This window comes from Leguminivora glycinivorella, chromosome 2, assembly GCF_023078275.1.
Source record: "Leguminivora glycinivorella isolate SPB_JAAS2020 chromosome 2, LegGlyc_1.1, whole genome shotgun sequence".
Lineage (NCBI taxonomy): Eukaryota > Metazoa > Arthropoda > Insecta > Lepidoptera > Tortricidae > Leguminivora > Leguminivora glycinivorella.
Window position 1 is genome coordinate 33,819,441 of NC_062972.1, and position 26,832 is coordinate 33,846,272.

The window sequence follows — 26,832 nt, forward strand, 5'->3', positions numbered from 1 at the left end:
AGCAGTGATAAACGCGCTTTTTGCGTTGTACTTTCCTCGCTATAGTGAGGGGAAAAGTTTTGTGTTACACTCGGGTGCAAATGTATTTTACTTCTCGTGTGTTAAAATACAACTTTGCACCCTTGTATATAATAACTATTAAACGGTAGGAATGTAGATATTGACATAATATCTTGGTGATGTCATGCCGTCAAAGTCAAGTAGGTGACCTCGCAAATACTTGTATAACAATTAAATTAGTTTTTCCTCCGAATCCGTTACCGGGTGGTTGACAGGTGAATAATACATACACACTTAAATGCACTGCTTGTGTTTCCAAAAGAGTGGACAGAGCACATGAAACTGCTAAAGTTTCAGTGCCACTTTTAGCAATTATGATGTTGGGAGAAAACGAAAAAAAAAACATTTTTTTTATTATAAACTGGCCAGTGATTGACCTTAGTCGCACTGGAAAGTGACGACAAGGCCGAGGCTGTAGCTCACTGGTTCAGTAATATCAAAAGACAATCCACATAAAAAGAGTGCATGAGAGTGCCTTTCCACCAGAGATGTAGTAATTTAAAACCCGTTCCGACCAGCGCTGCGGTATATTCGAACCATTGAACGTGATCGCTAACACACCCACTTAACATATATCTGGTGGAATGGCATCATTACAAAAATCGCAACGTCTCCAGAAAATTTGTCCTCATGACCATGATTGAGACACTTGATCACTCTAAGTAGACAACACTCTACACTTCACCAATGCTCTCGATGCCACGCGTCTTGGAATTGGACAAATGGCGTAGGTTTTTTTTCTACCTGGGTAGGCACTAGGCAGCTTATGCTTATGATGTACATCATAGATAAAAACATATGTAATTCATGTAATTCAGATAATGTAATCTAAATATATAAAAGAAGAAACTGACTGACTGACTGACTGAGATATCAACGCACAGCCGAAACCGCTGGTCCTAGAGATTCCAAATTTGGCACGTAGGTTCCTTATAAGGTGTAGAGGAGCACTAAAAAGGAATTTTCAAAATTCAACTCCTAAGGGGGTGAAATGGGGGTTCAAAGTTTGTATAAGAAAACAAGATTAGATTAGTACGCGGGCTAAGCCCCGGGAAAAGGCTGGTGTAACAAATGTAATTCAGACGTGGTTGTTATCTTTTTGTTCTAATAGTACCTACGGTCTCCCGTTTTGTTTCTTGGAATTTTCAGCATCCAATTTAGTATGACCTCATATGAGTTAACTACGAGTTATACATGAGTCACACACTCTCTATATAATTAAATACCCGTTCGTTATCAATTCACAATTAAATTCTGGCATTCCTAGAACTGTTTATCTTCCACATGTGGGTTTATGTAAATAATTCATTCTTAGAAAACTGTTTTGTGAAAACCGGGTTGAGTTATTGAAAAACATATTGCTTTCAGAAATGACGCATTCGCTGTCAAAGTTGATGTGTTATTTTTCAACATTGGCCGCGAGTTTAACAATAAACATTAACTAATTTCAGCTGGACTATTTACTAAAATAGCATGTATTTAATAACATGTATAGGCAGCCTTAGCACAAGATTGACACTGACATAAGTCTGCGTAACATACTTTTTATACATCTCGCTCGCAATGCCGGTCTAGACGAAACTGAAGTCGTTGACGCTAGCTGGCTCTGTCACACCACTACAACATAAGAGCGATAAGGAGAGCTATAGACGCTCAAGCAAATTTCGTCACAAAGAAATGGCAGTTGAAAAATGTAGGGGTTAAGGTTTATCGTTCCATAGAAAATTTGAATTTCACGCCTTTTTATAGTGACATGATTTTCTTGGCTACCATATGTTTACAAAGTGCTGATTTAAAATGTTGCCTGTTCGAATGCTGAATATACCAAATGCAGCCTGTTATGCTGTTATCCAAGTATCCAAGAGTTTGGCCTATTTAAAAATAAAGTTTAAATAATTGAGATAAAAAACATCTCATGCACAAACACCGCACAATCGGAATTCATGCCAAACTCCGTGACCTTTTATCAAAGTTCACCCGATAAAAACATTGTAGTTCCATTCATTCGTCCGCTGCCGACCAAAATGGCCACTTCTTTGTACTTGCTGGCCATTTTTCTGCCTTCGATACTGGGGCAGTGCTCGGTGGAAAAAGCCGCTCCCAGCTTCAGCCGCGCGGTTTACGAGTTTTCTCTGGATTTAATACAAAGAGTGGGACAAGAAAACGACAACCACTTCGTAACGTCACCGTTCTCGCTATGGACAGTTCTAACAACAACTTCTTTAGGAGCAGACGAAGAAACCCTTGCGGAAATGAAACGAGTACTCCATCTCCATCATTACCCGTGTTTCAACGACAAGTATTTAGAAATCGTGAAGGGGATCACAGCGTCCAACTCGAAGACAACACTGGAGAGAAGCGCAGCTCTCTTCGTTGACAAGACTGTCTCGTTGCTCGAGTCTTTCCATAGAAGACTGTCTGGTACCGGCGTCTGCGACGTCATGATTCTCCCTTTCAACAACTACAACAACGTGGCCTCAACTATTAACAATTACGTGAGCCAAGCGACCCACAACACCATCCAAGAGATTGTTACCTCAAATGACATCGAAGGCGTGTACCTGCTGTTGCTTGACGCTATTTACTTTAAAGGAATGTGGAATATTCCTTTTGATCCTTCGGAAACCGAGGTCACATCATTCTACGACGAGAGGAACAACTTGGCTGGAGATGTAAACATGATGTTCTCCATGAGGAAGTACAACTTGGCTTCTGTGGATCAGCTGCAAGCGAAAGTTTTAGAACTGCCGTATGGAGACGACAACCGTTTTTCCATGCTCTTATTCCTCCCCTATCAAAGCAGTAATGTAGCTAAAGTAACAGACCAACTGAAGAGAGTGACTTTAAAATCACTATTCTATGTTTTCCAGCGTAACGGACAAGACACCGTTCGCGTTCAAATCCCGAGGTTCAAGATCACCTCCCAACTGGATAATTTAAAGGAGCTTTTGATGGACATGGGTCTAAAGTTGATGTTCGACAGCAGTGCTCAGTTCCCGCATATATCTGACTACAGTTTCTATATATCTAATGTGATTCAGAAGGCTGACGTGGAGGTGACAGAGGAAGGGACGGTGGCGTCGGCGGCGTCGGCAGCAGAGTTCGAGGCGAGACGACTGCCTGACTCCTTCGAAGCTAACAAGCCGTTTGTGTTCATGATTGTGGATAAGGTGAACTATATTCCGCTGTTCACTGGAGCGTATTCGAAGCCGTCCGTCTTTTAAATAAATTGTGGGACGTATTTTTTACCTGTGTGTTGTTATTGGGGTTTCTTTATCAGATACTCATACATTATAAATAGCTATTAAAAAGATATTGAATTCTCGATAGGTGATTCATATAATTTCTTTTAATAGCTTTCTTTTTTATTCAAGCACTATTGCAAAGCACGCGAGATACCAATTTGGCAACAGATTAAACATTTGAGCACTTCATCTGACAGCACTTGAACAAAGCCAAATTTACTCCTACACATATATATTTATTTGCATTATACGTATTGTTGAGCAGCTGTATATCTGATTCAGTTGCGGGATTAAGATAATACGAGTAAAACTTCGTCTCGTCGTCACTTAAGGACTTTTTTTACTAGCCTGGGGTAGTGTCCCACTGATGGGCAAAGGCCTCCCCCCCCCCCCTTCTTCCACTCTACCACGTCACCTGTGTAATCCCGCCAGCGTGGATTCTTTCAAATCATCCCGCCGTCTCTTAAACATCTTTGAATCTATATTTTATGAGAGTTTTTAATTTTAATTGTTAATCCAGGAACTGAATCAGCTATATTAGCCGCTCAATTGGTCCTTCGAGCCGGATGTACTTATATTATTTTGGGCGCCATAATGCTGTTCCTGTGTCAACATCAGTCACCAAACTCACCAATAACGCGAGTGGACTAGAGTAGTCTTTCGGGAAAGTTTCGTGAATTCTTCAAAAAAATTAAGATTTTTTGGAAAGTTTCCGCAACTTTCACATCACTAGTCCCATTATACGGGCAAGGGCAACATCCGCTCGGTGTACCCCTTACATTTCATTAAAGTGTCAAAAGGGCCTCTACGCGTTTGCTTCGGCCCCGCGCACGCCTCCCAAAGGTCCGGAAAACCATTGTTCCGTGATGGGAAAGACATACAAGAAATAATCATGGTAATGTGTGAGTCAGATATTTTTGCAGTCATCGTTGGGAATGGATTTTATAAAAAGTGGTTTGATCTATTTATTAGAAAGGTACTTATAATCCATGCTCCTTCCCCACAGGGTAGATTATAATGAATTTAAGCGAAGAATTTGCTGACGTAAAAAAATAGTCTTTATTAATACCAAAGACATAATATATAACGCCGTATAGACACAAAGTCTAAGAAAAAAACGTACCTCAGTACCATACAGAAAGGGTACGATGGCCTAGATGACATTACACCTTTGGGGTACGCTCAGCTAGATGGCGCTAATATTAATATTTGACATTTTAAAACATATCAAGCTAAGAATATCGATACCTCTGGGTTCAATTGGCGTAAAGGACATTTTGGCGAAAATGAGTTATATATACAGTTTTGTTCAGAATTTCAAGCGCTATCGATCTGTGTAGTTAAAATTTCGATATCTCTTAAAAAGTTGCCTTTACGACCAAGATTTTCTACTATGGACTTGCAAAAATAGCTTTTCTGAAGGGGCGTAAATATCAAGTCATTAATTATAAATTATTATTTGTGTCGTAAAGGAAATCTACAAATAAAAATATAGTCGTAAGTCACCTTGTTATATATTGTTGCCCTTTAAGCCCTTGCTTTCTAAGGATCACTTTTTATAGTAGTGTGATAAAGTTGGGCGTAAAGGACAAGTTTTTTTGTTCTTCGTCCTTTACAACCAGCACTAAAAATATTTTATCCGCAACTGTAATCGATATCTTTGGGTTCAATTGTCGTAAAGGACATGTAATGCAGGTTTCCAAGAGAAAGATAAACCCACTTTTTTGTTTTTTTGACCTATATTTGTGACGTGTATAAGAAAAATATGCAGATTACGAGTATCTTTAACCTAGTGTAGCAACCGTAGTGATAAACTAAACGATTTAGAAGATAGGTGGTTGTACAGGACACGTCAAAATGTTATAACGTCCTTTACACCCATGATTTGATAGGGTCGTAAATGACGGTCTTAGATGATTTTTATACAAAGTCGGGGCGTAATTGTAACCGAAATGGTACAAATGTTGTTCTAAGTTTACAATTAAAAACTGGAAAAATGTATCAAAACGTACTTAATATGGCATAGAATAGCTCTACATCAGTTTAATGCAGTGTATTATTTATCTAAGCTATCTTAGCAACAAAAAAGAACAAGACTAATATTTTATATCCAGTTTTGTAATAAAGAAACAATATTTGCTTAAAAACTATCTACTTATAATACTTTGGCAACAAATTCAAAATTATTTTTTTAGTATTCGCCGCTGTCTGAATAGTCAGTAGGTTACGCATTCAGTCTTTAATTCTAGCAGGGAAACGCTTTCGTAGTATTATTATACTGCGGCGAGATGTAGGTAATTAAAAAAAAATTATGGTAATCAGGGTACGTACCCAAATGCACAAACGCTCACGATAATATCTATTTCGTAGCTATATATCTTTATCGCTCTTGCGTATTGCACCAGACTGCATTTTTGTCGGCGTCTGTCGTCGACGATTGCCATTCAGCTACGCCGGCAGTAAACTTTAACAGTAGACTATACTAACATTTAGTGCGACAATAACAGGTGCGTTTCGCTAGCGAATGAGCGTTAGCGTTTGGTGACTTGGCTATGTACCCAGGTACTTAAAGCATTGACTATAATATTTCTAGGATTGAACTCATAATTAAGATTATTCTTATTTAACAGGTTTAAGACTAAATAACAATTTTCTGTTTTAACATTATCAAAAATATGAATCAACATAGTAGGTAGTCTTGACTACAGTTTGTATACGCGTCCTAACTTGCGTTTATAAATAAGTACTTAATTCTTAGTTATTCTTAAAACTTCTTTCTACTTTAGACTTAAAAATACTATCGTATTAATATAGTCTACTATTCACAGTTGCTGATTAAAGTTTACGTGATTACAATTAGTGTTTTACTTAAACTACGAAAGCGTTTCCCTGCTAGAATTAAATACTGAATGCGTAACTTATTGAGACAGCCGAGCGGCAAGTACTAAAATAATAACTTTCCAAAATATTAGATAGTTTTTAAGCAAATGTTGTTTCTTTATTGCAAAACTGGATATAAAATAGTCTTGTTCTTTGTCTCTGCTAAATATTTAGATAAATATACACTGTAACACTAATGTGGCTATTCTATGCCATATTAACTACGTTTTGATACATTTTACAAGTTTCTCAATTGTAAACTAAGCTAAAAACAGTTGCCATTTGTACCATTCTGGTTACATTTACGCCCCGAATTTGTATAAAAATCATCTAAGACCGTCATTTACGACCCTATCGACTCTAATTGTTCAAAAAAATCGTGGGTGTAAAGGACGTCCATAGCATTTTGACGTGTCCTTTACAACCATCTAACTTCTAAACCGTTTAGTTTATCACTACGGTTGCTACACTAGGTGAAAGATACTAAAAATCTACATATTTTTCTATATACGTCACAAATATAGGTCAAAAAACAAAAAAGATATAAACATTTTTCTAAAAAAAAAGTTGTTTTTTGCTTCTCCTGAAAACCTGCATTTTGTCCTTTACGCCAATTGAACCCAAAGGTATCGATATGTGCCAAATTGTCAAAACTGAAGTTCAAAAGTTTTAAACCTGTGTCGAGAGATGGCTGTCTATGCACTGTGATTACACATTTTACTTCGACAGTAACTCCCTATAATACTCGATCCTCTTTGTTAATACCTACTGATGTCATGTACAATAAAGTGCATACTACTACCTACTACCAATAATACTAAAACAACTTTATAGTCCAATAAAACACGATTTTCAAGCATGAGTACTACACGGCTGATATTTGCATAGCAATTAAATGGTCGGTGACTACAATTTGCTTTCAATCTACTTAAAAGAATAACATGGTAAAGTCTCCTTAAGGTCCATACTCACATGCACATGATTTTTTTCAAAGATACGCCAAAACATTTGTATGCAAGCTAGGTTCCAACGAACGTATTGAATGTCCTTTTGTGTATTTGATAGCCTTAAAGATATAATTAGACATGAGGTTAAATCCTGAATTAGTTAATCAAATGAAGCCTAACTTTTTTTTTACTTTACCCGACGATCTGACTGAATGTCTCGCCTATCTACCTTCACAAACAGGTGTTTTGGCCAAAGAGTTTTAAGTTACTGTGTTACGAATAGTTAAATAATAGTTTATAATAGTGAAGGCATACATTTCTATTAAGCACCACCAACATTAGTGCTATTTATCAAATTATTAAATTATCAATCCATTCGACTTCAGTAATTATGTTTCAAAAAAGTTTTTTTTTTAAATGACCTTTTTGACACAAGCTACTAATGCCAACTGTACCTTTCTTTCAACAGTCATCTACTGCTCTCCGAGGCGTTTCTAAAAACCCCTTACTCGATGGGGATACGACGTTTCATAACGGAGTTCCCATTACCACCTTTCTCAGATCAGCTCCATGATACCATAATATTGCATTGCCACGTGATTTACATATAAATGTGTGCAAAATTTCAGCTCAATCAGAAACCGGGAAGTGGCTGGATGGATTTAGCTTTTACGTTTTAACCCAAACTAACATACTAAGGGCCAGTTGCATCAACCACATTTGACAGACACATCATCGTCACGCAGCAAACGTCTATGGAACTTCCCATACAATAAAATTTAACGAACGATTTAACGGTGACAGATGGTTTGATGCAACCGGCCCTAAACAAAGCAAGTTGAATAAAAGCTTGTAATATCATAGAAAAGACTGATGGTGGTCGGATTCTTTCGCAATTATACTGCCTTTCCTTCTAGTTGATGTAACGGAGAGCAACACCGTGTAATTACGGTTATAAACTTATCATTACTATCAATCTGCCGCCGGCATCGCGAATAAAAACAAAACAACCGGTACATTTTTTTACGAGCGCGTTTTTGTTTCTGGATACCCTGGCTTGTAGCAACTAGTAGACACAAAGAACATAACATTCTTGTTTTTTTTTAAAAGAGAATGGTTTGTTCTCTGGGGAAATATTTAATTCAATGAGCCGTTGATTTAGACTTGATTGCTTAGAGATGAAAGAACCTATTACCTATTCCATATTCCATCCTCACTCTGCATGTCATTTGCACTTCTTAGGTTCTTATACTTACATTACTACTCCCCAAGTTTTGTCGTGGTGTCCATAAGCGACGGTGAACGCTTACCATCTGGCGATCCGTCTGCTCGTTTGCCTCCTATGATATAAAACTTAGACTATGTCATTTTTATGGCATAGGAGGCAATAAACTTTTTCTGCCATCTCATATAACAATTTTTGGATGAAAGTCAAAAGATGAAAGGAAAAAATTAAAACCTATTATAGATAACTAATCATCTACAGTATGAAGGCAATCGATTGTCAGTAAAATTACTGTAGATAGTAGTTTTAGGCAGTAAAAGTTGTACTTTATATTTTAGTAGTCGCAGCTACCCCGCTCGACCTTATACGGGTATGGCCTTTCTGCGACAGTAGTTCGGGTGTCAACGTAGTGTCATCGAATGGGTTAAACTTGTCTCGTTTTAAAAAATAAACAAATCAAATAAAAAAATAAAATAATTTTACAACGCGTCTAAATCTGTCATACCAAATATACATTACTATTTCCGAACGTACCCGCGCACGCGCAGTCATACGTCAACGTCAAACGTCAAAACTTGTTTTGCTAATTGTTTTTCGTAAATTTTTATGAGATCCTTGTTCCTGCTACATAATATATCTTGTGTGCAATGTAGGTACAATAGATAAATCAATTGTTTTGATAACAGTATATTAATAAGTACATTCACACAAACAACTGATTAGTGGAGACAGCAGAACACTAAACAAAAGTCTTGACCGTCGGAGTTTACTTGAGAAAGTGCGAAAAGTTTTGTAAAATATTTGTAAACTTGCAGTAATAATGGAATATACAAGAGCTGATTCAAAAGTTATACCAAAGAAGTAAGTGGCAAAGTTCTTTGTTACCCTATTTCATATTTCTTAGTGCAAATAATTGCTCTCCTTATGATTAATCTTTCAAGTTAATCTATTAAATACAATTTTTAATTCATTGATTTTAAGTACTTTAATGACTTATAGTTTAAATAATTCAGTTTATAACACTACCATAAGTGTAAATAAATGGTAAAATGTGAAATTCTAAAATTACTGTAGAATAAGTAAGTAATTATAGTCTGATATTATTATGTATTCCTGACAAGTAGTGGTATATTTTTCCAGGGTATTGGCCGAACTACCAGAAACCTACACATTATCAGAGGAAGAAAAGAACTATTTGGCTAAACATGGCTTCCTTGTGATAAAGGGACTCATTGATTTTACCACATTGTACAGCTGCAAGTAAGTATACCGCTGGTATAAACTATTCAAACTTTATTTTAATAAATGGTTTATGTATTTATATGTTTAGTTGCTGTGACAAAGTGTTTTATATTTACGTATATTTTTAATTTACACTGCCATGCTAATTGCTATGTATTGGAATAATAGGTTGTTTACCTTGAATCTTTTGTGAATGAAATACTAGCTAATAAATATATAAATATACTTAAATATAATAGATATCCAATGTTTATGATGAATTTAACAATATTATTTAGAACTTTATATTGCTTTTATTACAACTATGTTTGAAAGGTAAAAGCTAAACATTACAAGATATATTACATGGACAAAAATAGTATTTTTTGCCCCAATTCGCTATTCTACTTCTTTGGAATAGACTAGCACCACTTAAAGAAAAAATTAAAACAATGTCATTGGTATCTATGACTCACTAACTTCTATTAATTCCACAGACAGCAATTCTCCAAGATTTGCAAAGGGGTGCAGGATCCCGGTAACATCCTGGTGGTGAAGGAACCGTCACTTGTCAACACCGGAGCCAAAGGAGAAGATCTTATCAACAAGGTATGTGCAGGTTGCCTTATTCCATTATTTACCTTCATTCTCTAGGTTACAATATGAATATAAAAGTACAAAAACTTAATTAATTGAAATACGGTTGTACTCACGTTATTATATCGCTATTGCTGCGACATGTTTCGGGCCAATTCGGAGGCCCCTCTTCAGGCGTATAGGAGTTCACGCGACGGCTAGACTCCGCAAACTACAAACAACACAAAAACAAAAACTTATATATAAAAAAAAATTGAGACATGGAGAACATATATTCTCAGAATTATTTTTCTAAATAGGAATGGAAATCTAAGGGAAATAAATATTGTCTAGAATCGCGACTAGGAGGAAACAAAAATGTCCGAAACCTAGATGTATCCTAGTGGCTACTAAGAGAAAGAGGAAGAAGTTTAATAACTCCAGATGATATTGCCGGTGGATATAAAATATACAAATTGACTTTTTCATTTGTCCCTACAGCTTCAAGAGATCCACCATGACGAAGTGTTCGTCAGCTACACGGAGCACCCGCGCCTGCTGCACGTGTTGTCGCAGCTGATCGGAGCAGACATCTCCGTGATGCACAGCATGCTCATCAACAAGCCGCCGGGCACCGCCCGCCACCCGCCGCATCAGGTACCAGAGACCCTAGTGTCAATATTCAATAACTTTACATGGTATAGAAGAGATTTATTTTCGGAATACTTTCTCCTGCGTAGTAGAAATTTATTTTCCAAACAACTTATTGCAAACAGTCTTTTTTTATTATTATAAATGGGCTTACTCTTGGCCACAGACTAGCCAAAGGTAAAGACGTGGCCTACGATGGAGTGAGCTCGCCCAGAAGATAACCTGTTTAGTGTTCACTCTTGATTTGAAGGTTTTGTAAAAGCAATGCTTATTTATCATATCAATACAATTTCATAGAGGTCAATTAATAATCTTACAGAATTATTAAATAAGAACAATACGCTTAGAATAAAATAAATAGTACCTAAAATTTAAAACACAGAACTATTAGAACATGTGTGCTTGGAGGTACTATCTTACCAATCTAAAAATCTCAAAATACCTATATTTGTTGTACACCTCCGAGTGCCAAGTGTGCAGACAAGTTTTGTTGTTATTACCTTTATTTTTCTACATTTCACGTAAAATTAAGTGAGATGAATAGGATAATTGCAATGACTGTGATATTAAATGCATGGTTGCTCCTTTGCAAGTCATAGTTATACAAATTGACTAATAAGAAAACGCAGAGTCATTCATCCTCTTAGATGCATTGTTTCTGCATTGGTCTAAAACAATCTCATGATAATTCAAAAACTCATGATAACTGAAAAAAGTATTCGTTAGGTATATAGAATACTAGCTTTTGCCCGCGGCTTCGCTCGCGGTAGAAAGAAACAAAAGTACCCTACGTCACTCTCCATCCCTTCACCACTTAAAAATCACGTCAATTCGTCGCTCCGCTTTGCCGTGAAAGACACACAAACAAACAGACACATTTTTTCCCATTTATAATATTAGTATGGATTTGTATAGAAACAATCTATGAGTTACCATTCTAATTTTAGCGTGATTACCAACTTATAATTAGGTACCTACAGTTGGCATACCTTCATTATAGCATTGTAGCCTTTAAATTATTATCTGCCCTAAGTTAATTTTTCCATTCTATAATGTCGTACAATAATTGCCCAAATTAAGCCATTTTAGCTAACTTCGGTTTCCCGCAACTTAATTATTTAATAAGCATAATAATTTGTTTTCAGGACCTGTTCTACTTCCCATTCCGTCCCGTAGAATGGATCATGGCGGCCTGGACGGCTATAGACGACGTCACGCTCGATAACGGCTGTCTCTACGTCATACCTGGCTCACACTTGGAGAACAAGTTGCACGACCATGGGACAGTGCCGGCAAGTAACCAAACCTATACTATAACTGTACCTATGTAGATTGTGGTATCATCAGAATCAGAATCATGGCAGTTCGACGGCTGATAAATAAACCATTGATAACTACTTAAATAGAAAGGCTGGTGGCCTAGCGGTAAGAGCGTACGACTTACGATCCAGAGGTCGCGGGTTCGAACCCCGGCTCGTACCAATGAGTTTTTCGAAATTTGTGCGAAATGTCATTTGATATTTGTCAGTCGCTTTTCGGTGAAGGAAAACATCGTGAGGAGACCGGACTAATTCCAATAAGGCCTAGTTTTCCTTTGGGTTGGAAGGTCAGACGGCAGTCGCTTTCGTAAAACTAGTGCCTACGCCAAATCTTGGAATAGGCTAGTTTCCTACTAGTCAAATCAGCTTCTTTTTTAGAACTGTCAAAAGGATTTGCCAATATGGAATTACTATGAAATACTGAGGAGTGACGTCACGTCAATTCATTTACTTTATATCTTTCTCTTTGACTTATTAAATAGAAATTATGTTTAAACATAACTACTGTCCATGTTTTTCTTCTAATTATGTGGTGCTTTATTTCGTGCACTGCATAAAATATTTTATTTTAAGTATAGGAATCTAGCCTATTAGTTGTCAAAGCGGACCAAGGAGCATGAACTAAACAGAAAACATCTTCTAGTTGCTGTATTGTCCCGTTTATGAAAAGCTCCTCCAGATTGTCTTGATCTTAATTCATTTGATTAAGACTGATCGCATTTTAGAATAATAAGATTATACGACAAGCTACAAAAATGGTCACAATTTACGTTTCTGAAATTTCAATAAACCCGACCCTTGAACAAGTAATTTTTTTTTTATTTTTTTTTTATTTATTGATTCAAAAAATTTACACAGCATTACAGCGGACTAATACACTGTGAAATTGATAACAGACAGTATTTATACAACTAGGTACATAATATAATCTAAAAAGGTAAAAAAAAAAAGAAAAACACAGATAAACTAATACAAGACAGAAGATTCACGTTTATCCATCATCTCACAAAACCTCATACATTCTTTACACAGATCCAACCAACCACTTGCAAATACATCACATTCCGGTGCTGATGCGAGTAGCGCATTAATATACCGTAGAGCGCGGACAAGTGGTGATTGGCCATGGGATACAGTACGGGTTTTAGGCACAGCTAAAAGTTGACTATTTCGTGGTCTGAAATTAAATTGGGCCTTAGCTATAGATGGAACGAACAGGCGTACAACCTGTGCAACCAATTCCGGGCAGTCCGAGTTTCCTCGTAAGACATTACACGCAGTAGTCAAGAGTCCATAGTTGCGCCTTACCTCTAAGGAATTAAACCCTAATACTCCAAGTAGGAATTTTGATGGGTATAAATATGGGTAATAACCGTATTCCTTCTTGTATAAAAATCGCAGAAAGGCTTTCTGAATTTTTTCCAGCAAGAGTATGTACTTCTCCTCATGCGGGCTCCAGATAACCGATGCTGCCTCGAGTTTACTCCGGACTAACGCAGTGTACACTAATTTGATAATTCTAACCTGATCAAAATCTCGTGCATTTCGGACCACAAACCCTAACCTCCGGTAGACATTAGTTGCCAGCGTTTTCATATGTTCATGAAAGTTAAGCTGCATGTCAAGAATGACTCCTAAGTCCCGAACAGACTGGACTCCAGTAATGGGATCAGGACCTAGTAGGTATTGAGCGAAAATAGGGCTATTGGCACGGCTGAAAGTCATCACGGAGCACTTGGAGTTATTGAAAAGGAGCTTGTTCTTAATGCTCCACTGATGAACACGATCAATATCTTAGTAATTGTTAACATATGACAAGACGTAAAGAAGAAAACTATTTTAGTCTTACAATTTCAATTAAACGAAATCTGATGGTTTCAGAACTCCAATCGTCTGTATCATGGCATCTTGGATGAAGCTGGTACCGCTCCGGAACAGAAGCGGGTCTACTTGGAGATGAGCCCTGGAGACACGGTGTTCTTCCATCCTCTACTAGTACATGGTTCGGGGCCTAATGTATCCAAGGTAATCAGACGTTTTCAGTGTTAAACCCCATACATCTGAGAAAGAGGTATCCTGAAAGAGGCAGAAAACACGGCCGAACAAAAACGGGATTACTTGGAAACGAGACAGGGTGTTACTGCATCTTCTATTAGTTCACGGTCTGGACCTAATGTGTTCATGGTAATAAACAAATGAAAACTATATACCTACCTACAAGTATTTGAGGCTATGTATGCGTCATTTAAGATATTATACGTCTAAATTTGGACCTAATAGTTGCTTCCTTCCACGCCCAAAACCACTGTCCCGATTGAACAAAATGCGATTACTTATCTACCATCGGACTCTTAGACGCACGGCCGGTTTCCATCTTTTCTTGGTGGGTGAATTTCAACATACTCGAAATTTGCCTAATTTTGGTGGATTTTTTTAGTTTTGTAATTTTTGTTAAAATTATGTACCTACTGATGTTACATAACTAATTATTACCAATGTTATGTATCAATGACCTTTCATTATAATAAGTAGTTTTAGAGAAATTACGATTTCAATGACATGGTCGCCACCAAAATTGGTCTACCCACAAAAATAAAAAATAAAGCCTTTTATTCATTTTTCTATTATTTTATACTTGAAATAATAAACTTTTAACATGTAATAAATACTTTTCAAATAGAAACAAAAACGTTACTGCCCTCGATTTGTTCACCACCAAAATTTATGCAATTTTGGTGGAAAAAGTATGACGACCCACCAAAATTAGATATTTTTGTGTGGGGCGGACCAATCCAGCAAGGTATGACACTTGTGTCATGTCTAAATGCAGGAACGAACCTGAATGGTCATGTTACGACACGTTTGTTCGTCTTGCTGCGTCTCGTTTAACCATAAAAATGATTTCAATACTTACCACCAAAATTGGTTCTTTCCCCCGGCCAACTTTTGGTGCTCAGTTATAAGTGTCAAATTGTATAATAATATTGACTTATGTCATCTTAAAATATACTTAAAGTAATAAAGAATGAAGTTATGGCAAGTTTTCTTTATAGCTGCGGATTTACTGGATTTACCATAGCAATAATCCGCTAAAAACAGGCTCTGGACGCTACACCAAAATTAGAATTTCGATGGAAAATTATTTTTAAATAAATATACATATCACTTGTAACAATTTGCAATGTTGCCGAAGGTTGTATTTTAGGATTGGTTTTCATAAAAAAAAAAAACCCGGAAACAATTAGCCCACACAGTGATTATCAGCTCCGCCACAAACAAATCACGCTGAAAAATTCACCCTTGTAGATATTCCGCGAATTCGCACGAAGCGCTTTGCTTCTCCTTTTCTTATTTGCGCACTGCCAAGGAGTGGAATTCCTTGCCGACGGCTATATTTTCGAACTCATATAAATAAAATAAAATAAATAAATATTATAGGACATTCTTACACAAATTGACTGAGGCCCACGGTAAGCTCAAGAAGGCTTGTGTTGTGGGTACTGAGACAACGATATATGTAATATATAAATACTTATATACATATAAAACATCTATGACTCAGGAACAAATATCTGTGCTCATCACACAAATAAATGCCCTTACCGGGATTCGAACCCGGGACCGCGGCGTAGCAGGCAGGGTCACTACCGACTGAGCCAGACCGGTATATAACCCGGCGACCTTCAAATCAAGGGTGATCACCCATCTTCTGGGCGAGCTCACTCCATCGAAGGCCACGTCTTTACCTTTGGCAAGTCTGTGGTCAAGAGTAAGCCCATTCATAATAAAAAAAAAACCTGTTTCAGAGGTACCGCAAAGCCATTTCAGCGCACTACGCGAACAGCGGCTGTCATTTCCACGACGAGAAGGGAGAACTGGCGAAGCAGATCGAAGCCGAGGTGAAGAAGAAAGGCTACACGCTCTCTTACACGGTAACTATTACATTATTTATTTATTTAACCGTATGTCAAATTATATCTAATAGCAATCAGAGTGTAGGTTGCTAAGCCAGGCAACCAGGTTCGGTGTCACGATGTTCAGATCTTCAGCAGACCCGGGGTATGAGTGGAGTGGGCAGTGTTGGAAGATGTGTTCAGTAGTCTGTTCTTCCTCTCCGCATTGGTGAATCCGTCCAACCTCAATTGTGTGTACTAGATTATTTATGTGATAGGAGGCAAATTAGCAGACAGGTCGCCTGCTGGCGTATTATACTTCCAATTTTATCACTTATCCACGTGGATAAGACATCGGACAGGCAAGTATGGTGGCGCGATAAATGATAAAACATCAGGCCCCGTAGCCGAATGGCATTTCTCCGAAACGAAAACGAAACGCCGCGTAAGGTAGTCTGGCTCCGTCGCGCCAATACGCAAGAGCGATAGAGATAGATATCTACTAGCGTTTCGTGAGCGTTTGTGTCATTCGGCTACGCACCCAAGGCGTCTCTATCGCACTATTTGTAAGTTCGCATCCCTAGCGATGCCTGCAGGGTTAGCACATGATTGCCGCGAGAGTATGTCGCCGCGAGAGTATGTCGCCGCGAGATAGACTACCCGTCCTTATGTCATTAATACAGTTAGATGAAGACGTGTCATCTATCTCGCGGCGACATACTCTCGCGGCAATAGGCTAGTTTCCTACTAGTCAAATCAGCTTCTTTTTATGAACTGTCAAAACGATTTGCTAATATGGAATTACTATGAAAAACTGAGGAGTGACGTCACGGTCAATCCATTTACTTTATATCTTTCTCTTTGACTTATTAAATATAAATTATGTTTAAAAAGACCTACTGTCCATATTTTTCTTCTAATTATGTGGTGCTTTATTTCGTGCACTTCATAAAATGTTTTATTTTAAGTATAGGAAACTAGCCTATCATGTGGTAGGCCTACTGATGTTTTATCATTTATCGTGCGACCATGCTTGCCTGCCTGAATTCTCACACTGACATACTCACAAAAGCGTGAGGGATGCTTTATCCACATAGATAAGTGATAAAATTGGAAGCATATATCTACTAAATCCACTCAGTATTACGTATTAATTATGTACATATAACCGTACTTATTTCATATTTTTTGTTGACAGGACGTGTGGAAATTGAAAAGCAAACAAATAACTATGAAGAGTCGTCTGTAAGACGCAGATTTTCCACTAGATCGGGCTTCACTAGCGAAGCTACAGCCCCATTGACCTACCATGGATATGTCGCATCCGTCTTACGGTACGGTATCATCATGTGGGGTAATTCCGTGATTGCCTATCAAGTGTTCGTTGCACACAAAAAGGGACTGGGTATGGTGAGTGTTTAGTGTTTATTATAAAAAGCTATATGAATTGTGATATATTAATCTTTTGACATTACTTATTGTATTATGTTGGATATATTATACTTTTATTTAATCTGTAAAGAGTTTTTTTTATTAGATAATTAAAGAATATGCCTAGTCTAAGTCAGAAATACTAATGAATGGAATTATTTATTAACTAATTTAACTTTATTGCACAAATTAACAACAAAAAATTCTAACTTCGGTCTTAACGCCTTATCTCTAAGTCAACCCTTGGCAAAACAGAGATTGCTGCAAGATTATACAGAACCAGTATAAGATTGGAACGATTAGACACAAATAGAATTTCTAATTCAGAATTATAATATACAGAGACAAACATTTACAGCTTGGCAAAAAGAGTACAAATAGAACTATTTTTTTAATCATAGCAACACTTAACTGTTCTCATAGAAAAGTGTCAAAATAGTTGCCACATGCAAAACGATAGACTTTTTTGCCAGACTTAAACACATAAAACTAACATAAAAGGAAGAAATAAAAAAATTTCGCTATTGACAACGGGTTTATTTCAATGTTATAATCTTAGGTCCAGAAATCTTTAAACATTGTGAACCAAAATACGTTTAACACGTTATTCGACCCAAAGATTAACATAGTCAAAGTAGAGATTCAACAAGTATGATTCATTTGTTAAATAATGGCGTAATAAATTGTAAATTTACAATTTTTTACATAAAATTGTAAATAAAAAAAATTGTTCAAAATTCTGAGCGTAGTTCAGAGTACATTTATTTCATAATATTCTTTTTATTAGTTCTAAAGTGTGAATAAAGCTTTATAAACAATTATAATTTATAAACAACTAAAATTATAATAGATTTTGTAACAAATGTGAGCAAAGTTTTAATTTATTTGTGATTACTAATCTAGAATCTCTTTGTAAAAATACTTATCTAGTTTATATTTATATTTGTTAATTTATTCTTTAAAAAATATTATTTTTAACGCTATATGTACAACACTTAAAAAAATCTTATCAAAAAATACTTAACATATTCATATTTTTAAGTACATATTTGAATTGCCTATAATAATTGAACCATTTATCCTTAGGCTTATAATCTGTGAACTCCCAAAAATAAAAATAAAATGACACAATCACAAAATTGTAACGATACCGTCACGTCATATAAATTTTATAATTTCTTAAAACTTCCAAAACTCATAAGTTGTAAAAACGGGTACATTTGTATAAATGGATTCAAAAACCTGTCTCTATTGCTTTTGAGTCTAATGAAAGTTGAAATTCAACAGTATCTTTAATTTCTAGCTACTTCCGTGAGTTTTTCAACCATTATTATGTAATATTATGAACAATACAATACAGATTATGATTATTATATAGAACATTTAATCGAAATCCTTATTTAAAATCAGCAAAACAGTCCAGAATAATTCAATATTTTCATAGGAAATAATATAATAAAAATATTTAAATATAACTATTAATTGAAGGTACATTCACGTTAAAATTAATTATATTTAAAGAACCCGCCACTTGCTCCATATAATAGATATATATTGCAATATACAGCAATTATTTACATACAACATGTCTTAAGAATAAAGAGGTGAATAAAATAACTTATATTAAAACTGTGACGCGAGACTAGATCTGGTTTGGGAGTAATAAAATAAAGTGGGAATGTCTTAAAAATCTTAAAATGTACATAAAATGTTCGGTGCAAAAGAATTATTGGTAACTAGAAATTATCGCCCGTCATCTCCGTCAAAAATCTGGAAAAAAATAAATAGTTCAAATAAATATCGAGGAAAATATTTACAGAAAGTTATTTTTGTTAATATAAAGAAACATTTTAAAGAATATTTAAATTTTATGTGTACACCAAACCATTTTCTACTCAAAATTACTACTTTATAAAGCATTAGTTAGTAATATTAACTGTTAAAATGAGAAGATACATTACTAATATAATAATATATTATTAATAAATAAAACTAGTGTATGTTGTGTAATTTCTTAAAAGTATCATAACATGCCAAATAATATGTACAATTATAAATGTATAAGTACTTATTCTAGTGCAAAAATAATGGTGCATTTACTACAAAGCTACTAAGAAAGCAACATTAATAATAAAAAATCACAATTTATTGCTTGCCATTGACACTTAAAGTGTCATATTAATAATATTCTCGTATATTTTAGTAGAGACTCACATACAAGCGTTATCATTTTCGGTTTTTTATTTTTTGTCTCAGTTTCAAATTTATTTTTCTTCATGCATTATGTTTATTTTGATAAATTGAATAATAAAAATATATTTTCCCATGCAGTATTAAAGCTTTTGGAGACATATACTACATGTACTATGTATGTATAAGTAATATAATAAAAATAAGAACAATATTAGCAAATTTTCATATTATTTCACTCCGAGCACAACAAATTTTAATATTAATATACATTGTCATACTACATTATTTTAAGCATTTTTATTTTTCGGATATTTTTTTAAATAAAAAATGCTATATGAATAATATAGTATTTACACAACCCCAACTACTAAATATACTGGCACATTTCAAAATACAACCGAAACTAACTACACTAAATTAAAGCTGTCACCTGTCTACTAACTTAAGAAAACTAACTTAAAAATATTGCTAAGCTAAAATAACCCAAAGGATAAAAAAATCTCCTTTTCATTAAGTCCAATGTATGTATAAAGTAAAGCATTAATGTTATAATTTGTCCATTGTATTTATCATTCTTTTTAAATTTCACGTATTATGCATATTATGTTAGGCTAACATGCCCTTATGGCATTATACTATGGGGTACTACTGACCAAGCAAAACTCATTTATTACCAAAGTTAAAAATACCGATTTTAAATCGTTTGTTTTTAGCACAGATATAGGAGGAAGGAGGCGAGGCGATTTGAATTGAATACGCCTGTCGCTGTTTTTGAACCCACACACGTAGATGGAGGCTCCTATTCTGCAATACACGCGCATCATTTCCATGTCTGTGTATGGTTACAGGCGAACGACCAGTTTTTTTTAATATGTAGTGTGGGAATTTAGAGCTTAACTCTAGCATATCCTTATGTATTTGACGCCGGGATGTCCCGGGGAAAGAGAGGGGGGGATTTGTCCGGCCCTGAAGGAGGCCGGGTGTTTTGGTCCTTTTATGGAGTTATTGTGTCAGTCTGTAGTAGTTGGTGAAGAGTTGTTGCATTTCAAACTGTTTTGTCAGTCTGTCGGTGGGTCGAGTGTGCGAGCGGGGGTCAGGTTTCCAGCCTGGGTAAAAGTGGTGACGAACGACTAGTGAGTCGTGTCATCACGCACGCACACAGCGATAACTGCGACACGTTCGTGGGCGTTTCCGCTTTCTAGTTATTATATGCTTTGAGGTTTTTAGTAATTAGTGAGTTTTGCTCATTAGTATAAGTAAAAGACTCCATGGAAGCGACAAGCGTTATTCCCTGTCCCTATAGTCGACGTAGACCCTAACGACTTCACCTTCGTACTTGCGCTGCGAGGGCATGAAGTAGAAGTCGGGCTGCGCCATGTCGCGCCCGCGCGGGAGCGAGTACGTGGCGCGGTCGGGGCGCGTCGAGTACCTGCGGAACAATGCAACGGATTATAAACGGTTTAACCCTTAAATGCATGACCTTGACAAAGATTTATTCAAAATTGAATTCTATTCTATTGACAGCGTGTCAAACGCTGTCAATAGAGTCAAAAGTGCATGATGCATAATATATACATCACTACGCATTTAAGGGTTAAGAACAATAGTAAGAATTTCGAGATTAATATCGTAATAAAACTGAGCTGCAATAGAAGCATTCCATGGGCTGTCCCGTAAAAACGTATTATATATTTTTTTATGGGATAGGGGGCAAACGAGCAGACAGGTCGCCTGATGATAAACGATCACTGCTGCCCATGGACACCCGAAACACCATATAAAATATAAATAAGATGACTGAAGTTCGGTGTTAAAACATTATTTTAAGAGTCAATCTAAACTGCATTGACTTTCACATGCATACGGTAACGTTCAAAAAGTTAAATTCACACCTCGTTTTCGGTACAAATAATTAGTACCTATTTTAGTCATAATTTTCTACAGTTTGCCTAAGATTGTTTATGATTATGAATATTATGATATGACTGATCCGTTATTTTTTACACAGATTTAAAGAAGCAGACACAATTGTCTCTAAATAGGTAGTTAATAATAAAATTATAATCACCATTATAACAAATTATTAGTAGCATAAAATAAATCGAACGAATAATTAAAATAGCAAAAGAAAAATGTAAAATAAATTACACCAGGTTTAATATGAAAAGCGCAAAATAGAAATTCTTAAAATTTTAAAAGAACATACAAATCAAAACAAAAAACACAAAAAGTAATATTCGACCGTGACAGGACTCGAACCTGCAATCTTCGGATCCGAAGTCCGACGCCTTATCCATTAGGCCACACGGTCACATAGGAGGCTCGGCGAAATTCCGCGCTGCTTGCCAAACCACTTTTTTACCCTTATTGATCCACCCCTTTTGACTTTGACACTTTAACAATAGGGGTGGGAATACAAAGGGTTGCTCTCTACTGTGACTGATGGATGAAAATAGTAGTAATCATAAAATGGAATTGGTTCTAAATATGTGTATATGGGTATTGTAATTTGATTGTTTTAAATTACCTACATATTATTAGGTTTATCAATTTTTAAAGTTAGATAATTTATTTTGTTATACTAACAAGGATACAACAGTTATGTATCTGTTACCTATCCTCATTAGTAAAACAAGTTATTTAAACAGAGTGTGAATTTAAATTAGAAGCTAGCGAATAGATTAATAGTACAACCGCGAGCGAAGCGAGTGGTCCAAAATAGAATCCTGAGCAAAGCAGGTGGTCCAAAAATAGAATCCTGGGAAAAGCTAGTGGATGAAATACTGATCGAATAGAGGAGTGGTTTAAAAATAGAATCCTGAGCGCAGCTAGTGTCGCAACTCGCAAGCCCTATAATTTGTGATTTCCAATAACTCACCTGTATTGCGGTTGCGGCGGGTGCTGCAGCGAGCGCGTCTCGTGGTAGGTAGTCCTGCGCGGTGTTACGTTACGGTGCTTGGGCGCCATCTTGTTTGTCCGCCATCTTGTTGGCCGCCATTTTGTAGTAACTCACCCATATTGCGGTTGCGGAGGCCCGGCCGCTGCAGTGAGCGCGTTTCGTGGTAATACTGCGCGCTGCTCGGGTGCTCGGGCGCCATCTTGTTTGTCCGCCATCTTGTTGTTATCCGCCATCTTGTAGTAACTCACCCGTATTGCGGTTGTGGCGGCCTTGGTCGCTGCAGCGAGCGCGTCTCGTGGTAGTACTGCGCGGCGCTGTTCGGGTGCTTGGGCGCCATCTTGCCGTTCCCGTTGGCCGCCATCTTGTTTCCGTTGCCGTTGGCCGCCATTTTGCCGTTCTTGCCGTTGGGGGCCATTTTGTTGTTGCTTCCTGAAATATTTGATGTGAAGTGAGTACCAAAATAACTGACTTTAAGTAAGGGTTTGCATTATATATTATGGTTATAATAAAGTAAAAACAAGCAATGGCTGTTAGACATTAAATCAAATTCAGAATGCAACGCCCCAGGCTCCCATGAGCCATGGCAAATGCCGGGATAACGCGAGGAGGATGATGAGGTTGTCACCTGGCCGCGGCGGCGGCGGGTTGGCGGGCCGCGGCGGCGCGGACGTCGGCCTCTCCCGGAGAGGCGCAGTGGACGTCGTACTGTTGTATTTGTCGTCGTTCTCGAACGGCTCAAACGCGTAGTTAGTGTTGGCGGTGGAATAGTCCTTCCAGGCTGCGTTAGGGATCAGTTGTTCCTGAAATACATAAAAACACTTATTACTTCAAAAACCCTCTAAAGACCTGAATTTTCCACAAAAAGGTGCTTTCTTATGATAAAATTAAAATTTTGAAAAAACTCCCGAGCGCGACATAGTAGACCGATTTACATGAAACATGGCTAACGGCGTGTCTTGCGTGGGCAATGGTCGCGCGACCGTCTCCGTCGCGTCTCATACTTCCATATCGATAAGGTTTGATTTCGTATGCGTCGCATCGCCGTCGCGCGACCATCGCGCGACCGTCGCCCACGCGAGCCACGGCGTAAGAACACTCCCGACTAACTCAGCTTTGAGACAAAATAAACTAAATCTAGTTCATCCGTTCGGGAGCTACGATGCCACAAACAGACAGACACGTGAAACTATATTACCTGTGAATAAATGGGTTAAAAATAGGATTTTATATGTTCGGTCAAATATGGTCAAGTTTTTCTCGATGCGTCAGTATAGTGGCAGTGTTCTTTGGCGATCATGGTCTAGGGGAGGCCGAAGGACGAGCGAGGCCTACAAATATGTCAGTCTACTCACTTCTCTCCTCTCACTGCTGCTCTTATACAAGGTGCACCCAGCCTGTAGTAACGCTACCAGTACAAGCGCTACTACACAGCCCACGACCACGTATAGTTTGGTCTCGGCGAGGCCTACAATATGTCAGTCTACTCACTTTCCTCTTCCCACTGCTGCTTTTATACAAGGTGCACCCAGCCTGTAGTAACGCTACTAGTACAAGCGCTACTACACAGCCCACGACCACGTATAGTTTGTCTCGGCGAGGCCTACAATATGTCAGTCTACTCACTTTCCTCTTCCCACTGCTGCTCTTATACAAGGTGCACCCAGCCTGTAGTAACGCTACTAGTACAAGCGCTACTACACAGCCCACGACCACGTATAGTTTGTCTCGGCGAGGCCTACAATATGTCAGTCTACTCACTTTCCTCTTCCCACTGCTGCTCTTATACAAGGTGCACCCAGCCTGTAGTAACGCTACTAGTACAAGCGCTACTACACAGCCCACGACCACGTATAGTTTGGTCTCGGCGAGGCCTACAATATGTCAGTCTACTCACTTTCCTCTTCCCACTGCTGCTCTTATACAAGGTGCACCCAGCCTGTAGTAACGCTACTAGGACAAGCGCTACTACACAGCCCACGACCACGTATAGTTTGGTCTCGGCGAGGCCTACAATATGTCAGTCTACTCACTTTTCTCTTCCCACTGCTGCTCTTATACAAGGTGCACCCAGCCTGTAGTAACGCTACTAGTACAAGCGCTACTACACAGCCCACGACCACGTATAGTTTGTCTCGGCGAGGCCTACAATATGTCAGTCTACTCACTTCTCTCCTCTCACTGCTGCTCTTATACAAGGTGCACCCAGCCTGTAGTAACGCTACTAGTACAAGCGCTACTACACAGCCCACGACCACGTATAGTTTGTCTCGGCGAGGCCTACAATATGTCAGTCTACTCACTTCTCTCCTCTCACTGCTGCTCTTATACAAGGTGCACCCAGCCTGTAGTAACGCTACTAGTACAAGCGCTACTACACAGCCCACGACCACGTATAGTTTGTCTCGGCGAGGCCTACAATATGTCAGTCTACTCACTTTCCTCTTCCCACTGCTGCTCTTATACAAGGTGCACCCAGCCTGTAGTAACGCTACTAGTACAAGCGCTACTACACAGCCCACGACCACGTATAGTTTGGTCTCGGCGAGGCCTACAATATGTCAGTCTACTCACTTTTCTCTTCCCACTGCTGCTCTTATACAAGGTGCACCCAGCCTGTAGTAACGCTACTAGTACAAGCGCTACTACGCAGCCCACGACCACGTATAGTTTGGTCTCGGCGAGGCCGAAGAATGAACGAGCGTTGCTGCTTTCGTCCTCAGGGATGGACTGGGTTGATAGTACTGGAAATATGAAAAATTAGGTGATTAATACATCGACTAACAACGTTTCTAGTCCAAATTAAAAAATATGGTTCAGCGAAAGAGTTCAATATGTAGAGCTGAAGTAAGATTTCAGATATCATAATCTACATCTCGGGTATTTTATATTCAAGCCAGAAAACCCGATAGTCGAGAACGGTGCTACACAGAATAATATGACAAAAAAGTTTGTGGCCACGGGAGGATATCTCGTCTGGCTGGGTGGCAATGAATATGATATTCAAGTTTTTGCTTTAAACTTGGATGTCTTTTATAAATACGAGTATGTTATGTATACTAGGCAGATCTATTTGAGTTAGGTACTTACAGCTCTGCGGCACCAGCACCAAGAACTCCGGGTCCACATTAAGGTTCCCAACCTTCCCCAGCGCCAGTGTTTCCTTCACCGCCCGCTCCCACCGCCGTCTATCGCCGTCCTTGTCACTCTCGTTGCGAGGCGCAGCGCCGAGCGAGCGAGCGCTAGAGCCTTCGATCGCGTTGGACTCGATTGACTTGAGAGTTAGCTCGGCGATTATGGCTTTGGTCTCGTTTCTGTAAGAAAAAAAATTACATCAACGTCTGTGTAAGTTAGTTACCAGTGTTAAGATTCAGTTTCTATCATGAGATTTTGACATTTTAGAATTCGTTCCTCTATATCGGAAACGTCACGGGTCATGAATATAATTTTTGGTTTTAGTATAAATTACCGTTTAAAACGCCTAAAGCATGCATTTGGAAAAGTTAACATATGAAAGGGATTAGATTCTAACCAACTTTTATGACTCTCACATTGATAAAGTAATTGATGATTTCTACTAGTTTGGCTTTTCTATTCAGAAAAATTGCAGATGTCTTATAAATATCAACATAATCATCCTTAAGTGGTTCATTTTACGTCACTAAAAAGATACTTACTGCATAAAGCCATTCAGCTGGAGCCCCTGATACCCCTTGTTCTTGGAGACCTCTCGAATTAGACTGTCCTCACCTCAACCTGTCTCTTCAGATCTGCGAAATCTTGAGAGCCTTCTGCTGGTGGCTTAAAGCTGTCAGCTGATCTCATGCTTGTACAAAATGATGTTACTTACTGCATAAAACCATTCAGCTGCAGCCCCTGGTATCCCTTATTCTTTGACACCTCTCGGATAAGACTATCCTCGACTTGTCTCTTCAGTTCAGCGAATTCTTGAGACCCTTCTGCTGGTGGCTTGAAGTTATCAGCGAGGCCAGTTATTCGGATCAGCATGGTGTACGCCGTTTGGCCGGGGATGATGGCTTCGGTGGCTATTTCGTCTTCTGCTGGTTCTGCAAATGTAGAATCTTTATTAACAGCGTAAAAAACAAATTAAAAGAATTTGCAGCCAAATACCACTTGTTTATAGTGTGGTGTTCTTTCCGGGGAGTATGAATGCTAGAGCTCAACGAGGGTGCGGAGATAGGCAACGCTCATGTAACACTTCTGGAGTTGCAGGTGTTCAGTCTCCAGAGACTGCTTAGCATCAGGTGTAGCACCGATGTAATGTAAAAATGTGA

The 26,832-nt window shown here is 37.9% G+C and overlaps 2 protein-coding genes and 1 non-coding gene across 7 annotated transcripts in view; 1 reads left to right on the forward strand and 2 right to left on the reverse strand.

The window, feature by feature from the left end:
* The first annotated feature begins 2,052 nt into the window (after positions 1–2,052).
* LOC125241160 (intracellular coagulation inhibitor 3-like) lies at positions 2,053–17,533 on the forward strand. The gene is made up of 9 exons (XM_048149508.1): positions 2,053–3,275; positions 3,571–3,572; positions 9,498–9,617; positions 10,076–10,187; positions 10,656–10,811; positions 11,951–12,097; positions 14,006–14,149; positions 15,931–16,056; positions 17,216–17,533. Exons 1-9 carry the CDS (start codon positions 2,085–2,087, stop codon positions 17,264–17,266), a joined length of 2,049 nt encoding a protein of 682 aa, XP_048005465.1. The 5' UTR covers positions 2,053–2,084; the 3' UTR covers positions 17,267–17,533.
* Positions 17,534–17,969: 436 nt separating this feature from the next.
* LOC125235942 overlaps positions 17,970–26,832 on the reverse strand; it is a 103,371-nt gene continuing 94,508 nt past the window's right edge. For 4 of the 5 annotated variants that reach the window (XM_048142602.1, XM_048142625.1, XM_048142592.1 and 1 more), the window contains 7 exons: positions 26,388–26,604; positions 25,628–25,851; positions 25,112–25,281; positions 23,166–23,340; positions 22,789–22,969; positions 20,970–21,070; positions 17,970–19,218 (listed from right to left, as the gene is read on the reverse strand). In XM_048142602.1, coding sequence (XP_047998559.1) covers positions 19,211–19,218; positions 20,970–21,070; positions 22,789–22,969; positions 23,166–23,340; positions 25,112–25,281; positions 25,628–25,851; positions 26,388–26,604 — 1,076 coding nt within the window. In that variant the 3' untranslated portion in view covers positions 17,970–19,210. Of the gene's footprint in view, positions 19,219–20,969; positions 21,071–22,788; positions 22,970–23,165; positions 23,341–24,975; positions 25,089–25,111; positions 25,282–25,627; positions 25,852–26,387; positions 26,605–26,832 lie in introns of all 5 variants that reach the window. The other variant, XM_048142609.1, reaches the window with a different exon arrangement.
* On the reverse strand, positions 21,880–21,952 carry Trnar-ucg. Its single transcript has one exon. It is a non-coding gene; the product is annotated as a tRNA-Arg (tRNA).